Here is a 20,832-nt window from a genome sequence, read left to right as displayed (position 1 = left end):
TCATGACAAGGCTAGTTGATGATGTGATTGTGACTGTACTTTACTATTAGCCACGTGTCTGAACGTTTATGCAATGACAAGGGTTCACTCTCTTTTTGTGAATGTTGTGAATTGTCCAACCTGGTCACAAATAGAGAAGAGGGGCGGGACATGTTCCAGATTGTTCTATCCAACAGTTTTTTTTAGTATCTGAAGTCACAGGGCTCCATGTCCAAGACCAGTCCCAAGCCATTTTATTTTAAGTCACGTCACACCTACGTTTTTGGTCTACAACAGATGAGGAAACATTTTTTGCAGAAGGTCAAATCACTCACTGCACACCTGGCTTACGAGAACTGCTGACTAATATGATGTACTATCGATTTACACATAGGAACATAAGGTATCCATGCAAAAGCCTAGTCACACAAACGCACTGTTGTGAGTGATGGGAGCTGTCAGAGGGCAGCAGGAGCCCTGGAGGAGACGGAGAGCAGATCACAAGGCCAGTGTCTTCTCCAGAGGGACGCAGGACTTTAATTACAGACACACCAGGAGGAGCACGTCCATCACACAGCCAGGTCAACTGCAGAGTTTGTGACTATCAAGTCTATCCAACGGCTCAATAAGGAGTGGTCAATTTCACATATTCGAAAAAAGACATGTTTTTATAGCTGGGATTTGTAAAACCATTCAGAAGAGAAAGGGCAGAAGCAAATTATGATTAAAAAAGCATATTTGCCATGGCAATCAACCCATTACTAAGCAAAACTAGACTAAATCTATTCAGTCCCAGAACAGAAGATCAGGGGTCTCACTACGTACATTCAGGGATGGCGCCCCCGCCGTTCCTAACATGATAAATCAAAATCGCCCGCCATCCGTTTTGATATCGGGGGGGAAAATAAGCCATCCCTAAAACGCAATTTCATTGCATATTTTTGGTAGCGCCATCATTAAAATACTACTTCAAATAAACAAGTACCGCCTCATCAAAGTGTCCAGTTTACATTCAAAGTCTATATGGTCTTAGGCGTCCCGCGTTTTTCCCGCGACCTGTTTGTGGAGCGTACCAAGCATGGAATAGTGTAACTTAGTATAGGTTAAGTTGAGTTGGATGCGACGTTCTAAAATGTCCTCGTTTTCCATTACAATTCAAAGTCACTCTTACCTCTCGACCGGTTAGGACGTGCCTGGCCAGCTTGACTTTGGCGAAGTTGCCCTTGCCGATGGTCTTGAGGAGGCGGTAGTTGCCGATGTGGGGGTGCTCCTCGGTGGAGGTGAAGGAGTTGCGGCATCGTGGCAGGCTGTGGCGGCTCGCCGACTTTGTGGGCGGCGCTGGGGGCTCCGCAAAGCCGTCCACCGAGGAATGCTGAGGAGAGAAGAAACATCTTATTAAGGCTGCATGATATGAGGAAAACATACGATATTCATAACACATTCAGTTTCGTTTGGGCTCGTTATTGAGCTTAACAACACTAACTGCAGCAGTGTTTCTCAAACTGCGGCCCTTTCCAGGTCTAGATTTTGTTTTATTTTGAGTACATTTTGATGATGTTTTTGTTCTCCTCTGTGCTAGTCCTTCTTTAGCACTATTTCAATCAGTATTGTCCTTTTAAACCCAAGTTTAGACCTGGAATAGTCCCCTAATGGACCTGGTTCAGCTCTTATGGTACTCGGAAGGCCAAATATTCTTAGGTGATACTTGTTTGTTTGAGTAACCAAAACAGGTATTCTGGATATTTTGAGCTATGGTGGAGCAAACATAATAATTAGAAAAATTCATCATAATAAAAAAGTTTCAATGCATTTAAAAACTGCTACATAAGCAATATATTCCCCTGCTAATACTTATTTCTTATTATAATAACTGTAAAATTCTATGTAGCTAAAGTTCCTCACACGCTGCATTTACCAACAATGCAGCAGAGTGGTGCAGTGAAGAAGTTGTGCCAAGATAAGGACATTAGAAATAAAAGCTTATGGAAGAGTGCTTCTCAAGCTCTGAACACTGGTGAACATGAGCTTCTTCTGGTGGTGGAAATCAGGAGTCTTTTACACTTTAGAGCTGGTTTCCAATTAGTTTAGACTTGGTTAGGACCTTATTTTGTCCTGCTTTAGTCCATATTTAGGCATACTTTATTTCTGCATGTTTCAATTTGGATTAGTGGAAGTTCTGTTGTCCTGGTTAGACCTAGCATAGACCTGGTTCAGTCCTTGTTTTGACTTGCGAGCCATTTTAAATATGCCTAATTCAGATTTAGTCCGTAAATATGGTTAGACCTATTTTAGTCCTGGAAAAAATGTGGTTATGGTCACAGGCTTTAGTTCTGGAGTTTTTATTAGTGTCATTCTTGTTCTTGAATGCAGCTTTACCTGATTAATTCAGATAAGTTTTAGTTGATAACGTTGCCAGAAATGTGCTGAGGTAGTATTTGCTGAGAAAAGTTTCTGAATTGACAGCTTACGGCAATGGTTCTGGTATTAAATTCACTTGGGACTTTCCACATTAGAAGAGCGCTATGGACAAAACAATTTGACAAATTGAAGAGTGGACTCCCTCCCTCTGACATCCTAACCTCCTCCTAACCTAGAGACCGTATCCGCCACAGGACTAGATTAGATAACAAAAGAAAGTTACTGTTCTTTACTTATGGGCCTTCAAGGGAAAGTGACGACACGTCTCCACACACTGGAGAATAAAAAGACCCACTTTGTAGAGGTCAAGCCGATCTCAAACAGAGCGGAAGGCTTCTAAATAAAGAATATGTCATTTAAGTGTATTATTGATGAAACTCAATTAGTTTTAATTATTTTTAGACATGCAGACATGGCTGTACCCGATTTTCTTCTTCATGTAAAAAGTCAAATCAGTTTTATTCTCCACTAAGCAGCAAGTGCGCTGTTAGCATGCTAGTTGTTAGCATGCTAGTTGTTAGCTTTACTGTGACAGCAACATGTGCCCTGGCCTCAGAGTTTGCTTAAAATGCTTTAGGTATGTGAGCAAACTGTATAAAATTAAGTAGTTCTGTTTTTCACTTCTCTTTTTTTTGTTTGTTCAGGTAGACTTCATTCTTCCCTGTGATCATTTGATGATGTAGGCGTTTTGTCATTTTGTTGATTACGTGGTTATCGGTGTCTTAGTCCAGTATTTTTTATTATTTTTTCCAGTTTTCAAATGTACAAAAACAGAATAAAAAATAACCCAGAACTCGACACAGAGAGAGAAAGTAAGGGAAACACGCTGGTCAACATTAAAGTCACATTTAGTCCAAAGTTTGTCAAATTTGTCCATGTTTGTCCACCTAAGTCTGCTATTTCTCTTGTCCAGTCATCTCGCTCTGGTGTGTAACTCTTCCTTAGCTAAAGCAGACCTAACTCTAGAAAACGTGGAGAGCTAAACCTGGCAGGGTCCAATTTGGATCATTTAAACAGTGTGGTGCCGTTCATTTAAGACAGTGGAGACGTTCAGACCATACCCATCCACTCCGAAGTGAACCAGTGGAAACAGGCCTTTATTTTAGCAATGAACAGGACTCCAACAGAACTAAACACTGACTAAAACAGGTCTTCACCAGGAAGAGGGTCCCAACAGGGTACAATGAGTAATCAAGGACTGGATTTACATTTATAAATAACAGTCTAACTTAAAAATAAAAGTAGACAAAACTATGACTAAACTGGGATTAAACCATGACTAATCTGGTCCAAACTGGGTCTACCCCAGGTCTAATCCAAAACTAGTCCAAAAAATAAACCAATATAAAAAGGCAATGGACCTCACCTGATTTATTTGTTAAAAATGGCTGCACATATCTATAGTGTGTCTATCTGGTGCACAGGAGCGGGGGTGTCAGTCCGGGTCAGACATCCCATGATCCTTTGCTCCTGCACCACACCCACTCATAGAATAAAGCATAAAGCCTTAGTCTGGTTACCCAGTCCTCCGTGCTCCCGTTTCACTGGGGAAACGCTACACCCTGCAGGGCTAGCATCACCCTGGCTCAGCCATGCACAGACAGAGAGAGAGCGCGAGAGAAAGAGAGAGAGAGAAAGAGAGAAAGAGAGAGAGAGAAAGAGAGAAAGAGAGAGAGCATGAGACAGAAGAGGGAGAGAATGCGGTGAAGAGAGAGAGGGAGAGAAAGATATTGAGAGACATACATGTAGTGCTGGAGTCTAAGTCTATCCATGCAGTGAATAAAGAGTTCTTGTGTCAGTTTCTCCTGATTCCAAAAGCACGTCTCCACCTGTGGAACTGACTCATTATAGGATCAATATACTTGATCAAAAGGGCTTAATGGGGGAAATGGGACAATGAAAGAGAAGTACTCGAAAAGCAATTCATAACTATGAGCTAGAAAGAATGGCCAAATTGGAGGTCTACACACAGATTTGGCCTCTACCAGAATTTAAAGTCGGACACATATGGAATTGGAGAAAAGTGCAGTACTAAAAGCCACTTCTCTCTCTGAGTAATAGCTCGTTATGCAATGCAGTAGAGCTGCTGGTGGGCCCTGGGGCCTGAGCACAGTCAAATATAGGCAGCAGGATGCTAGTGTCATGTGCTGAGCACAGCTTTATACTTACCTGGCAGCCTGTCTCAGGCACACTACAGTGTTCACATTAGGCCTGCACTGAGCTCAAACACTGCTCTAGTCTGGAGGAAGGACAAGACAAAACGGCTTAGGCCTATCGTATTAACAATGAGACCTTTTTATAAATCAACCTATATTTTCCATCATGTTGCTGCTGACACATTACAGCTTAATAATAAATAATAATTAATTAATTAATAACACTGCTTTTCATTTTTGTACTGTACAAATCTGTGTATTCTGATTAAAGAGCTCCACAGCTTTGCACTGCTCTGACACAATATAAGGCTCACACGGGCCTCGTCTGGTTTCCAGGAAAACAAGGGAAACCTAAATGTGTCAGAGCCTGTCAGCTGCACCACTGCTGGAGGAGCTGGAGCCTCACACAGTCACACAGCCACAAACAGCCCCAGTCACAAACAGCCCCACAGTCTCACACAGTCACACACAGTCACACACAGTCACACACAGACACACACAGACACACACAGTCACACACAGACACACACAGACACACACAGACACACACAGTCACACACAGACACACACAGACACACACAGACACACACAGACACACACAGTCACACACAGTCACACACAGACACGCACAGACACGCACAGACACGCACAGACACGCACAGACACGCACAGACACGCTCAGTCACGCACAGTCACGCACAGACACGCACAGACACGCACAGTCACACACAGTCACACACAGTCACACACACACAGACACACACAGACACACACAGACACACACAGTCACACACAGTCACACACAGTCACACACAGTCACACACAGACACACACAGTCTCACACAGTCACACACAGTCACACACAGACACACACAGACACACACAGACACACACAGTCACACACAGTCTCACACAGTCACACACAGTCTCACACAGTCTCACACAGTCACACACAGTCTCACACAGTCTCACACAGACACACACAGACACACACAGACACACACAGACACACACAGTCTCACACAGACACACACAGTCACACACAGTCACACACAGTCACACACAGACACACACAGTCACACACAGACACACACAGACACACACAGTCACACACAGTCACACACAGACACACACAGACACACAGTCTCACACAGTCTCACACAGACACACACAGTCACACACAGACACACACAGTCTCACACAGTCTCACACAGTCTCACACAGTCACACACAGTCACACACAGACACACACAGTCTCACAGTCACACACAGACACACACAGTCACACACAGTCACACACAGACACACACAGACACACACAGTCACACACAGTCACACACAGACACACACAGTCACACACAGTCACACACAGACACACACAGTCACACACAGTCACACACAGTCTCACACAGACACACACAGTCACACACAGTCTCACACAGTCTCACACAGTCACACACAGTCACACACAGTCACACACAGTCACACACAGACACACACAGTCACACACAGACACACACAGTCACACACAGACACACACAGACACACACAGTCACACACAGTCACACACAGTCACACACAGTCACACACAGTCACACACAGACACACACAGACACACACAGTCACACACAGACACACACAGTCACACACAGTCACACACAGTCACACACAGACACACACAGTCACACACAGTCACACAGTCACACACAGACACACACAGTCTCACACAGTCTCACACAGTCACACACAGAAACACACAGTCACACACAGACACACACAGACACACACAGACACACAGTCACACACAGTCTCACACAGTCACACACAGTCTCACACAGTCTCACACAGACACACACAGACACACACAGACACACACAGACACACACAGTCTCACACAGACACACACAGTCACACACAGTCACACACAGACACACACAGTCTCACAGTCACACACAGACACACACAGTCACACACAGACACACACAGACACACACAGTCACACACAGACACACACAGTCACACACAGTCACACACAGTCACACACAGTCACACACAGACACACAGTCTCACACAGTCTCACACAGACACACACAGTCACACACAGACACACACAGTCTCACACAGTCTCACACAGACACACACAGTCTCACACAGACACACACAGTCACACACAGTCACACACAGACACACACAGACACACACAGTTTCACACAGACACACACAGACACACACAGTCACACACAGACACACACAGTCACACACAGTCTCACACAGTCTCACACAGTCACACACAGTCACACACAGTCACACACAGACACACACAGTCACACACAGTCACACACAGACACACACAGACACACACAGTCACACACAGTCACACACAGACACACACAGACACACACAGTCACACACAGTCACACACAGTCACACACAGACACACACAGACACACACAGACACACACAGTCACACACACACAGACACACACAGTCACACACAGACACACACAGACACACACAGACACACACAGACACACACAGACACACACAGTCACACACAGTCACACACAGTCACACACAGTCACACACAGTCTCACACAGTCTCACACAGTCTCACACAGACACACACAGTCACACACAGACACACACAGACACACACAGACACACACAGACACACACAGACACACACAGTCACACAGTCACACACAGTCACACACAGTCACACACAGACACACACAGTCATTCCTCTTGCACAGGGAAATGACCAGCCTGTTTGGGGCCATGTAAATAATGTTAGCTGTATTCATGAGTGTGGTGGCAGCAGAATAAAGACTCACACCTCCTGCTGCTGCTGCTGCTGCTGAACAACAGACTAGTGCAGTTTCCACAAGGCCCAATAGGTGATGGATGTCACATTGCGATACTTCAACACCGCGTCATTGTAAGTAGGGCAATATCCCCCTCCTGCCTAAATATTGAGCCTGCGGACCAGAACATAGCCATAGATCTCTGATCGAGACCACACTGTGTGCTTTCTCCACTAAAAGCACAATCAGCCCTGTGCGTGTCATTAAAGGCTCCACAGTGACGCAATGCGTTGTTAACGCGAGCCAGCGCGAGCCGCGGTGTTGTGCTGAAAGTGGGACACCGCGGCCGAACCGCACTGAGCCGGGCCGTTACTCAGGACTCCCGGGTCCACCGTGGGTCCACCGTGGGTCCACCGTGGGTCCACCGTGGGTCCACCGTGGGTCCACCGTGGGTCCACCGTGGGTCCACCGTGGGTCCACCGTGGGTCGATCCCGGGTCCATGCAGAGTGCAGACAGGCTACAGATAATAAACCCGGGCTCCGAGCTTCTCTAGCGCGGCACAGACCTGCTACACACGGCTAGCTACAGCACATTCACGTCCCTGCGCTCGTCCCGCTCGCGCCGCTGTCATCACGGGTCATCCGGACACTACTCACGTTCTCGGTGTCCCGCTCGTTCACCGTGGGCAATGGCGTTCTGGTGGACATGTTGTGTGCTTCGCAGGCCGCTCAGCGATGCAGCGGGCTGGGCAGAGCAGACACGGCGCGGTCCGTCGGGGCGAGTGCAGCCTGTTCCACTGTCTACATCCCACAGAAAGCCCGCACAACAGCGGCCTTCTACCGCCTCATATCAGCGCCCGAGGCCCGCCACACACCGCTGCTTGCTCCGGGCTGGTGCACGTCCTCACAGGCAGGTTTAGCCGCAGACACAGAGAGGAGAGAGGCTGAGGCACAGAGGGGCAGGCCAGCAGGATGCGTCGCTAGCGGACGGCTGTGCGCAGCGCATCTCAAACCTCCCACAGGAAGGATGGAGGGAGCTGCCGCCGCTCACACTGGAGCCTTTGTCTACTCTTATAGCTTATTATTCAAGTCACCAGAAAACACTTAAGCACACACACTAATGTGCTGCTTATTTGCTGCACTGCTTGTCACACTACTTTATTAAGCTTTATATGGCCCACATATGCGCACTGTAAAGTTATAACTTCATAGCATTAGGACAGATGAACTCATTTGAACAATATTAAATCTGAACATTTAACGTTCTGTAAATAAAAGTGTCGTAAACAGTTTCCAAAAAGCCCCCGGTATGAACAGCCCTGGCTCTCACGTGAAGACTGCACCCCCTGCTGGAGTATTGGAGTATTACAGTGCTCTGTTATTCATTCATATCCTGAGCAGTCTGACTCAGTTACTATTAGCAACAGTTCAGCACAAATGAGGACACAACTCATTCTCAAGAAACCCACAAGAGCCTCTACATGTGGAGTGGGGGGTTTTGCAGGCCGACTGAGACACAAGCTTGTTATTAGCATGTAATAACAACACGTCATTTACATTCCCAGATTGTGTGGAGTTAGACTGCATTGACACTCACAGCCCAGTTTAGTCCGGATGTCGACTTTGGTCCTGTTCTTGTCCTTTTTGTTTTAGTCCTGGTTAATCAAGGTTTAGCTTTAGGTATAATCCTAATTTTGTCAACGTGCAAATGTGAAATAGTAAGTAAGTCAGTAATCCTTCAATTCTCTTCAATGAATAACCCTGGGACATTTACAAGGATACTCTTATCAATATTGCTTAACTAAAATGTCAAATTTAGAACGTTGCACAAAAGAATTGCACATGTGCTTGTTGGTTTCCCTGGCCCCACCCTCTTTCAGCTCCATGGTAACAAACAAGGGGCTGGATTTGACACAGTTTTCTCCCCCTCCCTTTTATTCATGTCCTCACATACATCTTCTTAAAGGGACTTGATTTCACATGTGCACTATCCAGACAGAAAAGTAACAATCTCTATTTGCAGAACCACGTTTTGCAGTAATAATAAAAATAGTAAAAATATTATTATTATTTTTATTATTAATAACAGGAAGAATAAAAAGCTTTACGATTTGGTGCAATTTTCAGCGTCATTAAGACACTTTTCTAAAACAATGTCAAATACGGTGGATTGAATCGATAAGAAGAGAAATTCTCCTATTTCAAATTCATAAAATATTCAGGATTTCTGGGTGTGGCGTTGGTCGATGGTAGAGTTGTACATACACCATCTGTCCACTAGATGTCAGGCGTTAGCTGGGGCACCTAATGCCTGATCACGTGATGCAACCAAACGTGTTTATGAAGCACGTTTAAAATATGATACCAGTGTGGAATACGTGTAAAATAAAAATCGAATTATTGAATTTGATTACAATATTTTGAAAAATAAATTCATTAAAATGCTTTGACTTCAGAATGTTCAAAATTCCAAAATGTAAGCAAAAAGGAGACAAAAATACACTTTCTATGAATAGATGACCCCCAGTCTAAATGCTAAGGATTTTTAGACTTTATAATAAACAAAAAAAACACAAATAAAAATTTCAAAGCCCCAAAGCCCTGGAAATTTTTCACTATTTTGAAAATATTACCTTTTAAAATGTTAGTTTTATGATGAAATTTTATGTGTATATATATATATATATATATATATATATATATATATATATATATATATATATATATGTAGCTTGCAGTGAGAAAGCATGTTTTACAAGGTAGTTTGCGAAATAAAAACATTCGTAATTAAAGTGAATGCTGTATTATAGAACATTATAGACAAATAAATAATATATCCATTGAGATGAGCAGGTGGTGGACCTCTCCCCAGAAATGTCTCCTTTAATAAGCAAAATTGCAAATGTTTTACTCAGATATGAGTGGTTTTATTTACCAAGTTATGATATTCTGTGGCTAATTCTTACTTGTCCATTGAAACTGCATTATGATCCACTTCACTGTTACCTGTTTAATTAGTGTATTTTCACTACTTCGCAACATTATAAATTTGTGATCATTTGAACCAGAGAGTTATTGGAGAATTTATTGTTTATTTTTGACCAAACTTTACCTAAAATTGTATGAAAGCCTATTATTCCACCTGCAGATCCATTTCATTCCAAATGTTTAGTCTTTGGTGAGAGCGAGGACAATATGCAAACAGATAAGCTAACACAGCGTACAGGCGGCTGAAAGCTGCAGGTTGGCTGTGGATGGGCATTTTTGGAATTCTGCTGTGATCCCAGTGTGGAGCGCTTCCCAACACAGCAGATCTTATCCTCCGACGCCAACAATCTGGAATTCCACATACTTTCTTTAATGATAGTAGTGATACCGGTCAATACATTCTAGGCTGGAATGCACTGGATCATCAGAATCCTAATGAATGATATTCTATAACTACACTACACTTTTAATAAAGCATGAACAAAGAATACACAGAGAATAATTAACAAATAGTTTATTACTCAGGATTAGATCTGCAACTCCTTAATGAAGTTACGTACTTGGTTTTAATAATTCTTAATTATTGGTTTATTATGATTTAAGTATTTGATCATATAATAATTAAAGTGCAGTTATTACCATTTATCTTCATTATACTTCTGAAGTGCTGCCAGATTTCTGTTTTTGTTTGTTTATTGAGCAATGATTCAAATGCCCATATTTGCTTCTTATATATACTTTAAAAAAACGAGAACAAAATCCAAAGATGCACAATAGGGCAGTAGAAGCCTTGCACCCAGGGGTGGCATCAGGCCTTTCTTGTGGGAGGAGATAACGGGGTGGTAGTATAACCTTCCACCCTCTGCAATGTTTGCCTCATTGTTCTAAACCTAAAAGTTTAAATGTTAGTTAGTACCCTGTCATGAGTTATAAAATGTGGAAGTCTTTATTTACAGATTATTTATTTAGTAACCTTTATTTAACCAGGAACAGATCAAAACCTCTTTTCAAGGGTGACCAGGGGCTAATGGTAAAGTAGTGCATTTAAAAGAGATATTCAAGAAAAATATGTTGATTGTAGTAATGAACTAATTAACTAATTTTGAACAGTATGTGGTTTCCATTTAAACATTAGCAATTAGACTGCATCCTCATTTAAAGATAGCTGTAAATCATGTAATAGTAATTTTAAAATATTATAGCTCATGTGTATATATGTCACTAGTATACATTCCTGTTATATGCATTTATATATACTTACTTTCTTGCTCTGATAAGATATATAACTGTACTTTGTTGCACTTAGTGTATTACAAGTGTAATAACATTAAAGCTGAAAGTACGGTAATCTAATTAACCAAAGAGCATTTTCATATTTATATGTATATTATTTTTTTTTCAAGTTTCAAGCCAAGATTTTTTGCATGCATGCACTTTTTATTAAGCATGATTTAAAAATAATTAACACATTTTTGAGTTGTCAATATCACACTCAAAAAATGAAACGTTACCCACTTGCTCTTTGGCACAACGTAAAATTATAATTATAGGGTAAAGGGGGAAATAATATATCTATTGGTCAATATTCCTACTTTTTGTGTGTTCTTTATGTACCAATGATGTACATAAAGATGACTTTATGTTATTAATAGCAATCTTTTAAATGTGACGTTTGTTCCTATTTTTCTTGTTGTTTTTTGCCTCTCTCCTTTGGAATGTAACACGCACGGACACAGGTTTGATACAAGGCCCAAATGTGATTACAGTCTCTTATATGGGCGAGCATCAAAAGTACAGGCAGCTGCTAACCCCCAACGGTCCTGGTACTAACTGTATTTGTGCCAGTGGACTAAACTCATTATGAGACATGGAGAAGAGTAGCATCTGTTAGCACAGCCACTGTACCACCTCCTCCACCCTCTGCACCTCGCTCACATGCAGCAGGGGGATCAGACCACTCGTGTTTATGGTCCACTTCAGTCCATCTGCATGTGGGCCCATTATAACTTCTGCTTATTATGAGAAACAAACACACGGCAAAGTTCACATTCAAATAAAGTTGTGATACTTTCACAAATTGAACTCTTGGGTTTTTTCAGTGTATGAGCAATGTTAGTATCCATGGCTTTAAGAATGATGAGAAATTGGAAATGATAGTAATTGACAATTAAAAACTAAACGTTTGTATTTTGAATGGGAAAAAGTCCTCAAAATGTTACATGTTTAGTTTTTTTTGTAGCTTTCTGAAAAAACATAGTTCAATCTATTTTGGTATGTATATATATATATATATATATATACATAGTAAAATTTGGTATGAGCTATATATATATATATATATATATATATAGCTCAAACCAAATTTTACAATCATGGACTTTGCGGTGCAGATGCAGATTTTGACGGATCGCACAGAAAGATTTGCTGAATTATTTAATTCCAAGCCTGATTTACTCAAGTTTAACTCAATAAAGATTTAAATGAGATTCATTTTTTTACTCTAATGTTACCGTGTTGTCTAATTTTCCGTTTGAAAAAAAATTGTTAACTCAACTAATAAATAAGATGACCAAAATCCACTACCTATATTTTTTAAATCAAACATGTTAAGAAAATGTGAAGCAAGAAATTTACACTTGGTTCAATCAATTTATTTATGTAACACATGTTTAATTTTGTCCATTTTCACGTGAATTAATAACTTGCTTACACTTGAGAGTAAACAAGTTTTCAATGTGATTGCTCTAAGTTGAAAACGTGAACAAGTGCACTTTGGAAATCTATATAATGTTAAGTAAAAGCAATAAAACACAAGAAAATGTTTTTCAAAAGAGCAATTTATTTATTAGCTTTATTTCAGACTCAAAAATGGTCCAAATTGAATCTGACAGTGCTTTGCTCATTGTTAAAACATTAATTCTCCCTTTATGTGAGTCCTCAAGGCGCTTCTTAAATGTATACACAACATTTCGAATCACTGCGTTTAATGTGGGGATATTATTTTTGAACAAATAGCAGACTGGTGCTTGTCCATGAGAGACTTTGAATAAAATGCAAGGTGCATAAGCTTCCTGTATTTACTTTTACTGTAAATGCACCACAAGTGGGCAGTATAGAGTAGTGTGCAGTCAGTTTTGAACAAACCTTTACATTATTTGTGCACATGTGATATTTACGTGCATACAATTTACAATATTGTCTCTGAATGTCTCATCGTCACAGATTTCACTCCTGATGTCACCAGATATTTGACCTTTTCCACAACAGACAGGTAAAACACTGAAAACACAGACAAGTTGCTCCTTTGTCATTTGGTGAACAACGTTTCTGTCTCATGAGATTTATTGCTTGGCCTAAAATGTTCCACAATTTAGCATTAAACATATAGCCTTTGACTTGTTTATTTAGGGATGGTTTGATAAAAAGAAAAACACAAAAAGAAAGAAATTCATCAACAATACCTTGAAAAACAAAGACACAAAGAATAGCTTGGCGTGGTGGTATCACCTGCTTGTCTCCATGGAGATATAAATATGTTGTTATGACATAGTGTGGAACATTTCAGGCAAAGCAATAACATTTCCATGGAGGCAATAGTCCCTTTTCCACTAGCCCTGGTCCCCCCAGACTGGTTCGCTTCTGTTAATGGCAGATTCCCATGGCAAAGGCTCGGCCCACATGGGCCTGCTTCATGAGCCGCTGATGTCAACATAACCAACGTTTTCTAATCAATTCAATCTAAATCATATTTAAATTATTCTTCATCTTATTCCTCATTTAATTCCAGTTTATTGTTGCCTTTTTTGCATTAATTTTGTTTCTCCACACCTCGATGGAGTTGAATAGTGGTAGAAGCATTATGCACTGAAAATCTAAAATGTTCAGTCTTATGTTGGTCTTGACATAAACGTCTGCACGATTACTGTGCCTTAAGCAGGAAACAGCTGAAGTGGGCGGTTTGTCACCAGATCAAGCTAGCGTTTGGTGATGATTGATTATTTTGATGTATTATTTATTGATTTTTTTTACAATTAAAAATAACACAGAACAAGACCAGAGAGCAAGGTAAAAAGAACACAAGTATGCAATTCATGAGTCTGAAGTGACGTCACACACTCATTACTACTGCTATCTTGAGGGCGTAAGCTGCATGCTTGCTGTGAGCTTTAGCAACATAAAGTGTCAAAACAAAGGGTTTCTCTTCTATAACATCCCCAAAAACCCTGTTTGTCCAGAAATGTATTACTGTGGTCAGGAGGGACCAGTGGACTCACAGAAATCACTCCAGACTGAGGCTGAGCTGTTTGTTTCAGTTAGTTAGCAGCTGGCTAATGCTAGTTTACATAACATATCACTGTGCTAGTAAATGTTAGCATACTTGAAGACAGTTTTAAAGAGCCTAATTTCCAACTTTCCACGTGTTATATTTTAGACACAAAGTCTGTGCTCTTAAAAGCTTGGAGGGCTTGTCCAGTGCAGAGGGCTCGTGGACGAGGAAGAGCAGATGGAAATGTCAACAATAGTTTGTTGTGGCAAGTTGTTTCTGCTTTTAAGTGTCAGCGACCCGCCGCTGTAGATAAGGATCAAAACCCATAACTTCTGTCTTCTTTTCATTTTCAACATCTTCAAAATTGCGGTGACAGCAAATTAGACTGAAAAACATGGATGGAATCTACAGAATGAGACCAATGACTGTGTTCAGAGTTAAACACCGTAGTTTTTGTTAGAATAACCATGACTCAACTGCAAGTTCACATTTTCATATCTTTTAGATTGTAAAAATCACATACAACACCTTTATTATCATTGCAAATAATTGTTTTCTTTATTGTTTATTTCAAATAGACTGTGCAGAGCTTCCGTAGAATATATATTGGCCTCTTGCAAATTGTGCCGTTGATATTTTAATAATAGTAATAGTGCAACATATTACACACACTACACAGAAGAAACTCCAGATGTGTGCGTCCTAAACATACTTACACGTTCCAGATTCTAGTCTGCTCTGGAGCTGTCTGCTCTGACAAGTCAATAAAAGCCGCTGGTATGTGGGCCTTTGCCGCACATTTGTGGAAGGGCAGAGATATGAAGCTGCAGTGGAATTTGATCAGGCAGCGCGCCAGCCTTCTGTTCATTACGCCAGCTCTCCTCGACACCTACTCCACGGGGAAAGCATTATTGCACTGAGCCGCATTCTACAGGACCCACCTCAGAGATGGCCTTCACCTGCCTGTCTCCATGACTGTCACACGAGCACCCAGCACGCTACAGTAAATAAACACCAAGAGCATGACCTGGGCGCTTCTTCTGAGTTGCAGCGGGAGAGGAAAGGAGAAGTGGAAGTGGAAAATATGAAAGCTCTTTGGAATTGCAGGGCAGATGTGAGCTGACAGGACGGAGACACAGGGACGTACATGTGGAGATGCAAGAACACGCTGAGTTGCAAAACGTTTGGAAGTCAAAAATATTGGACAGAAATGACAGACACTGCAGACTGAATCACTCAATTTCAGAACTATGTATTTGGGCCTCAAAACTCCTGCCATGGACGACATTAATGGATACCTCTGGAGGATACTTCTAAGAAAAAGGCCAACACAAAAAAATGATGTCACAAACTGCACTGACGATTAAGGGCTTGCCCGACATTATAACTGACATGCGGAAATGGAAAAATATCACACACAGACTCAACTGGGAAATGGACAAATTTAAAAGAAACTGGACTAAATGGGACTTTTATTTTGGGCCTTGTATGCCTTAACCTTACTTTTCTTTGGATGCTTTGGATGCCTTATTTTTCCTAAAATGTATGCAATTTGTTTTTTATCTGGTCTTGTTTTGTTTGTTTTGTGTTTTTTCATTAAAAAAAAGAAAAGAAAAAGGAAGTCCTCCATATACACTATATAAGCACAACTTTACAGTGGGAGATTAAATAGTTATTAATTTATTTCAGAGTAATAAGAAATTTGGACAATTGTGAAAAAGCTGAACCTGTAACTATCACTTAATTGTCCTTAATACAAGCATTTCGATAACATCGTATTGCAAATAATGCAGGTCAACTATATTGACGTTGGGCCAATAGCCAAACATTTTAGTCCATATCACCTCTTCTGTCTTCTGGCAACTTAAAGCAGAAAACAGATCAAATTAGCAATTAGCTGCGGTGGTGCAGTGGTTTAAGGTGTTGCTATGCGGTTGTTACAGCCTCGGCGTTTGCATTCAAGCCTCTCCCATTTGCTGAATGTCTCTACCTCTCTCTTTCCATTTCACGCTACATTCACTCTGTCAAATTGAGTCTTCAGAATTAAATGTTCTTCTATTTAATCTTGTTAAAACGTTGTGTATTGCGTCAACAATAAAACAATAAGGCTGTCGCTGCCGCACACGCCAAAGGATAAAAATATGATGAGTCACACTATTGTCGACATCTTAATACGCCCGTGATGAACTTGTAGCGCTGGAGTAAGTGTGGTTTACAGTTCAGCTCCGCACACATAATGATGATCTGTGTATCATGTTTGCCTTTGTAATTATGTCACATTCAAAGGCTTTCCGCTGCGTTAAAACAGTTAGCTGTGTCAGAAGACAGCGCACTCCTCTGTCAGAGCCAACTATTAATTGTGAAGATATAATTACGCTCAGCCCCCTCAGGCCTGTCTCGCTCAGCCACCCCTGCGCCACACTGTAATTAGCCAATGTAATCACACAGGTATGGAGCTCCAGGAGTCATTTTTCACCCTGACTGACAGCTTTTCCAAACGGCTCGGTGGTAGGGGACTGTTTACGGCCTGGCATGCGCTCACAGGCTCTTTTCAGTGGCACTCACGAAAAGGTCCGTCCCGCTCGTTCCCTCTGCCCCATGTGAACTGCCTCTGCCACGTTACTGCCAGCGCTAACAAGTGACTTCACCCCATCTTTTCCAAATGCAGATGCCAGTCCAGTAAAGCAGTGGTTTCTCACCTCTGCGTGGCCTCTGGGATGACGGACACACACCTACAGCGCTGTGCAGAGGGAGAGGCTACGTGTTTGCTCGCTGTGCAGGTCAGGATCAGGCTTCAAAGAGAATTAAGCAGAGCAGTAAATTGTTGGGAGTCATGGTTTGGAATATGTGGGCCTATGTTTTATGATTACGAGCTTAAATAAAAAGCAATATGTTCACTTGAAGGAGATTTGAACATGAACAGCGTGAGAAGCAAGAACTGAATTAATCTTGGATTACTAAAAGTGGTGTTAGATTTTATTTTATGTCACTTCATAAAATGTGTGGTGTTAAAACTAATTTCAGAGAAGGATGGGAGCTCGGTCACTCTGGAGGAACCTGGAGTACAGGATGTGCAAGATGTATTGATATTGGCCTTTTAACATTCATTTGGCATATGTTTTAGAACTTAAATAATGCATGCGTTTAAAACCACACTTTACTTTCTTTCAGATGGAATAAACTAAGGAAAACAAACAAAAGCTAGCCTGCTCCTACATGAACATGATTTTACAAAGAAACTTAAAAAACAGAGCAAATTAATTTAAAAATGTTTACAGATGTGCAAAGGTACATTCCTCATTTTCTCACATAATCCTCGCATTCTAATTATTCCCCGAAGCAAGTTTATAAATGCTTTTCTTACCTTTCAGAGGCAAGAACAAGTTTTGCCAGGGTGCGTACCTATGTTCTCCAGTACCTATGTTCTCCAGTACCTATGTTCCCCAGTACCTATGTTCTCCAGTACCTATGTTCTCCAGTACCTATGTTCCCCAGTACCTATGTTCTCCAGTCCCTATGTTCTCCAGTACCTATGTTCTCCAGTACCTATGTTCCCCAGTACCTATGTTCTCCAGTACCTATGTTCTCCAGTACCTATGTTCTCCAGTACCTATGTTCCCCAGTACCTATGTTCTCCAGTACCTATGTTCCCCAGTACCTATGTTCTCCAGTACCTATGTTCTCCAGTACCTATGTTCTCCAGTACCTATGTTCTCCAGTACCTATGTTCTCCAGTCCCTATGTTCTCCAGTACCTATGTTCCCCAGTACCTATGTTCTCCAGTCCCTATGTTCTCCAGTACCTATGTTCCCCAGTACCTATGTTCTCCAGTACCTATGTTCTCCAGTACCTATGTTCTCCAGTACCTATGTTCCCCAGTACCTATGTTCTCCAGTACCTATGTTCTCCAGTCCCTATGTTCTCCAGTACCTATGTTCTCCAGTACCTATGTTCTCCAGTACCTATGTTCTCCAGTACCTATGTTCTCCAGTACCTATGTTCCCCAGTACCTATGTTCCCCAGTACCTATGTTCTCCAGTCCCTATGTTCTCCAGTACCTATGTTCTCCAGTACCTATGTTCCCCAGTACCTATGTTCTCCAGTACCTATGTTCTCCAATACCTATGTTCTCCAGTACCTATGTTCTCCAATACCTATGTTCCCCAGTACCTATGTTCTCCAATACCTATGTTCCCCAGTACCTATGTTCCCCAGTACCTATGTTCTCCAATACCTATGTTCCCTGGTACCTATGTTCCCCCTTTCCTATGAACGGGGGAACATAGGTATCTCCTCAAATGATAGAATGGGCTTCTGGTTCAGTTTCCGAAATAGTTATGCATAAATGTATGGTTTTACAGCATAATATTTAGCAGCATATGACCCAAATCCAAACCCAGTCTCGGGCAACATAGGTTCCGGGGAACATAGGGCTGACCCTGTTTTGCCCTCATGGTAAAGCTAGGGGTGAACACAGGAGACGTCCGGATCTCTACCTATGATGTCACAAATCAGGCTCAGAGAAGGAGCAGAGAAGACAACCTGGTAAACAGGATTCATCAGACAAACCTGAATGAAGCTAAATACAACTCCATGTTTTTGATGATGCTACAATGTTAGGACATAAAATAAAATGTGTTGATTTTTTTGTATTGAAGTCAATTTCAATATGTGCAAAATGTAGTAGTTTGTAGTCGTGCTTTTGACAGAAACCAACAAAAGCATTGGGTGAAGTGTAAAATGTGATTCCCCTTTGTCTGACACTGTCTTATACAAAATACAGGCCTACTCAATAATTCTAAGTGCAATCTGTGCTGAAAGAGCCTGTTGACAGTGAATGGAAAGCGGGTATGTTTCCAAACATCTTCACTAACATTATTATAGACAAACTGTAGTAGCGGCGTGCCTACTCTCCTCATACATCTTCATTCATCATTTCAAGACCCCTGTTTGGCATTTAACTGTCCACACATACCGTGTTCTACAAGCTGACTCAGCAACAGCTCCGTCCCATTCCACAACAAATGTAAACCGACAATGAAAAACAGATGTCCCGTATTGCATAATTAGGTTACACAACTTACTGTAGTTCATTTTTAAGTCATGTGTGATCGTCCGCCAACAATGTGTGCTGTGATCTGTGTAATAAACATAATTCTGATTAATGGAAGGAGATTATAATGATCGGAATATTCGCAGGGAGAACAGGGGGGACAGTGTTGGGACATTGTGGTGAGTAAGCAGTATTGGATCATGCACGGACAGCAAAACAAGGGTCCACAGAGCCAACATGGCGGATGGGGTTAGGGGAACAATGACACATCATGGATCATTTTACCGCTCTGACTAAAGCTCCATAGACAGGAGCAGAGAAGATTGAGTAACAACTTACCATAAAACCACTCCCATCCAGTTTAAGCATCCAATCTGCAGCTACACGCCTGTCCCTAAGCCAGCATTGACTCAACACGAGTGTATAACTGTGTTCCCCGCAGAGCCCTTTAAATGTGATGGATAGGCCAGGGTATCATCTACACCGCATTTGTCATGGTTATATTCAGATGAAATCACTGGCCACTGTCCCTGAAGTGCTGCTCTGAGCCGTGTCAACTAGATTCGACCAGCGATGCACTATGGGACTTTTCATGTAAACCTGATGCTTGTGTACATGTTGATGTTGAGGTTTGGCTTAGAATGTTCCACAGCACGGCATTAAACGTCCCTATCTCCATGCAAACAAGCAGCTGATGCCACAAGGTTAAGCAAGTTTCAAGTCAGATCTGTGAAGAGGAGAGTCCACTCGCTGTAAGAATGCATGTTTTTTGAGGTATTTTATTTAAAAAATGAATAAATGAAAGATATTTTAATGCCACACTGTCAGATGTATAAGCTACATTGATACTGCATTGCATCATTATCACTCCTTTCTCAGTGATCATTTACTTCTATAGTCACAGCTGCCCAGCCCGTCCTGGAGCTGGTTTGGGTAAACATGGTTGCCTTTTTATGCATAGGCATGGTGAGTGGAGTGTCTTGCCCAAGGACAAAACAAACCTATGCACTGGTGGAAGTGAGGAGAGAACTGCAGACCCTTTTGTTTGTGGAGATATCTCTGGCCCAGGGATGTCCAAATGTTTAATAAAGTTTTCAAAGCAAAAAATGTTTGTTTTATCAAAGGTTTGATTGATACTCCAACCTTTAAATTTGTACTTGGAAATTT

At 41.6% G+C, this 20,832-nt stretch overlaps 1 protein-coding gene across 7 annotated transcripts in view; it reads right to left on the bottom strand.

The window, feature by feature from the left end:
• mark1 (MAP/microtubule affinity-regulating kinase 1) overlaps positions 1-8,369 on the bottom strand; it is a 60,660-nt gene extending 52,291 nt beyond the window's left edge. For 3 of the 7 annotated variants that reach the window (XM_072436290.1, XM_072436291.1, XM_072436295.1), the window contains exons 1-2: positions 8,015-8,367; positions 1,151-1,351 (exon numbers count right to left, since the gene is read on the bottom strand). In XM_072436290.1, coding sequence (XP_072292391.1) covers positions 1,151-1,351; positions 8,015-8,065 — 252 coding nt within the window. In that variant the 5' untranslated portion in view covers positions 8,066-8,367. Of the gene's footprint in view, positions 1-1,150; positions 1,352-8,014 lie in introns of all 7 variants that reach the window. The other 4 variants (XM_072436288.1, XM_072436293.1, XM_072436289.1 and 1 more) reach the window with 3 other exon arrangements.
• Between the last annotated feature and the right edge of the window lie 12,463 nt (positions 8,370-20,832).

Source organism: Eucyclogobius newberryi, unplaced genomic scaffold (genome assembly GCF_026437365.1).
Source record: "Eucyclogobius newberryi isolate DKJ021-1_F unplaced genomic scaffold, fEucNew1.0.hap1 SCAF_8, whole genome shotgun sequence".
NCBI lineage: Eukaryota > Metazoa > Chordata > Actinopteri > Gobiiformes > Gobiidae > Eucyclogobius > Eucyclogobius newberryi.
Note: the sequence above shows the minus strand (reverse complement) of the source record. Positions and strands in the feature narration are given on the sequence as shown.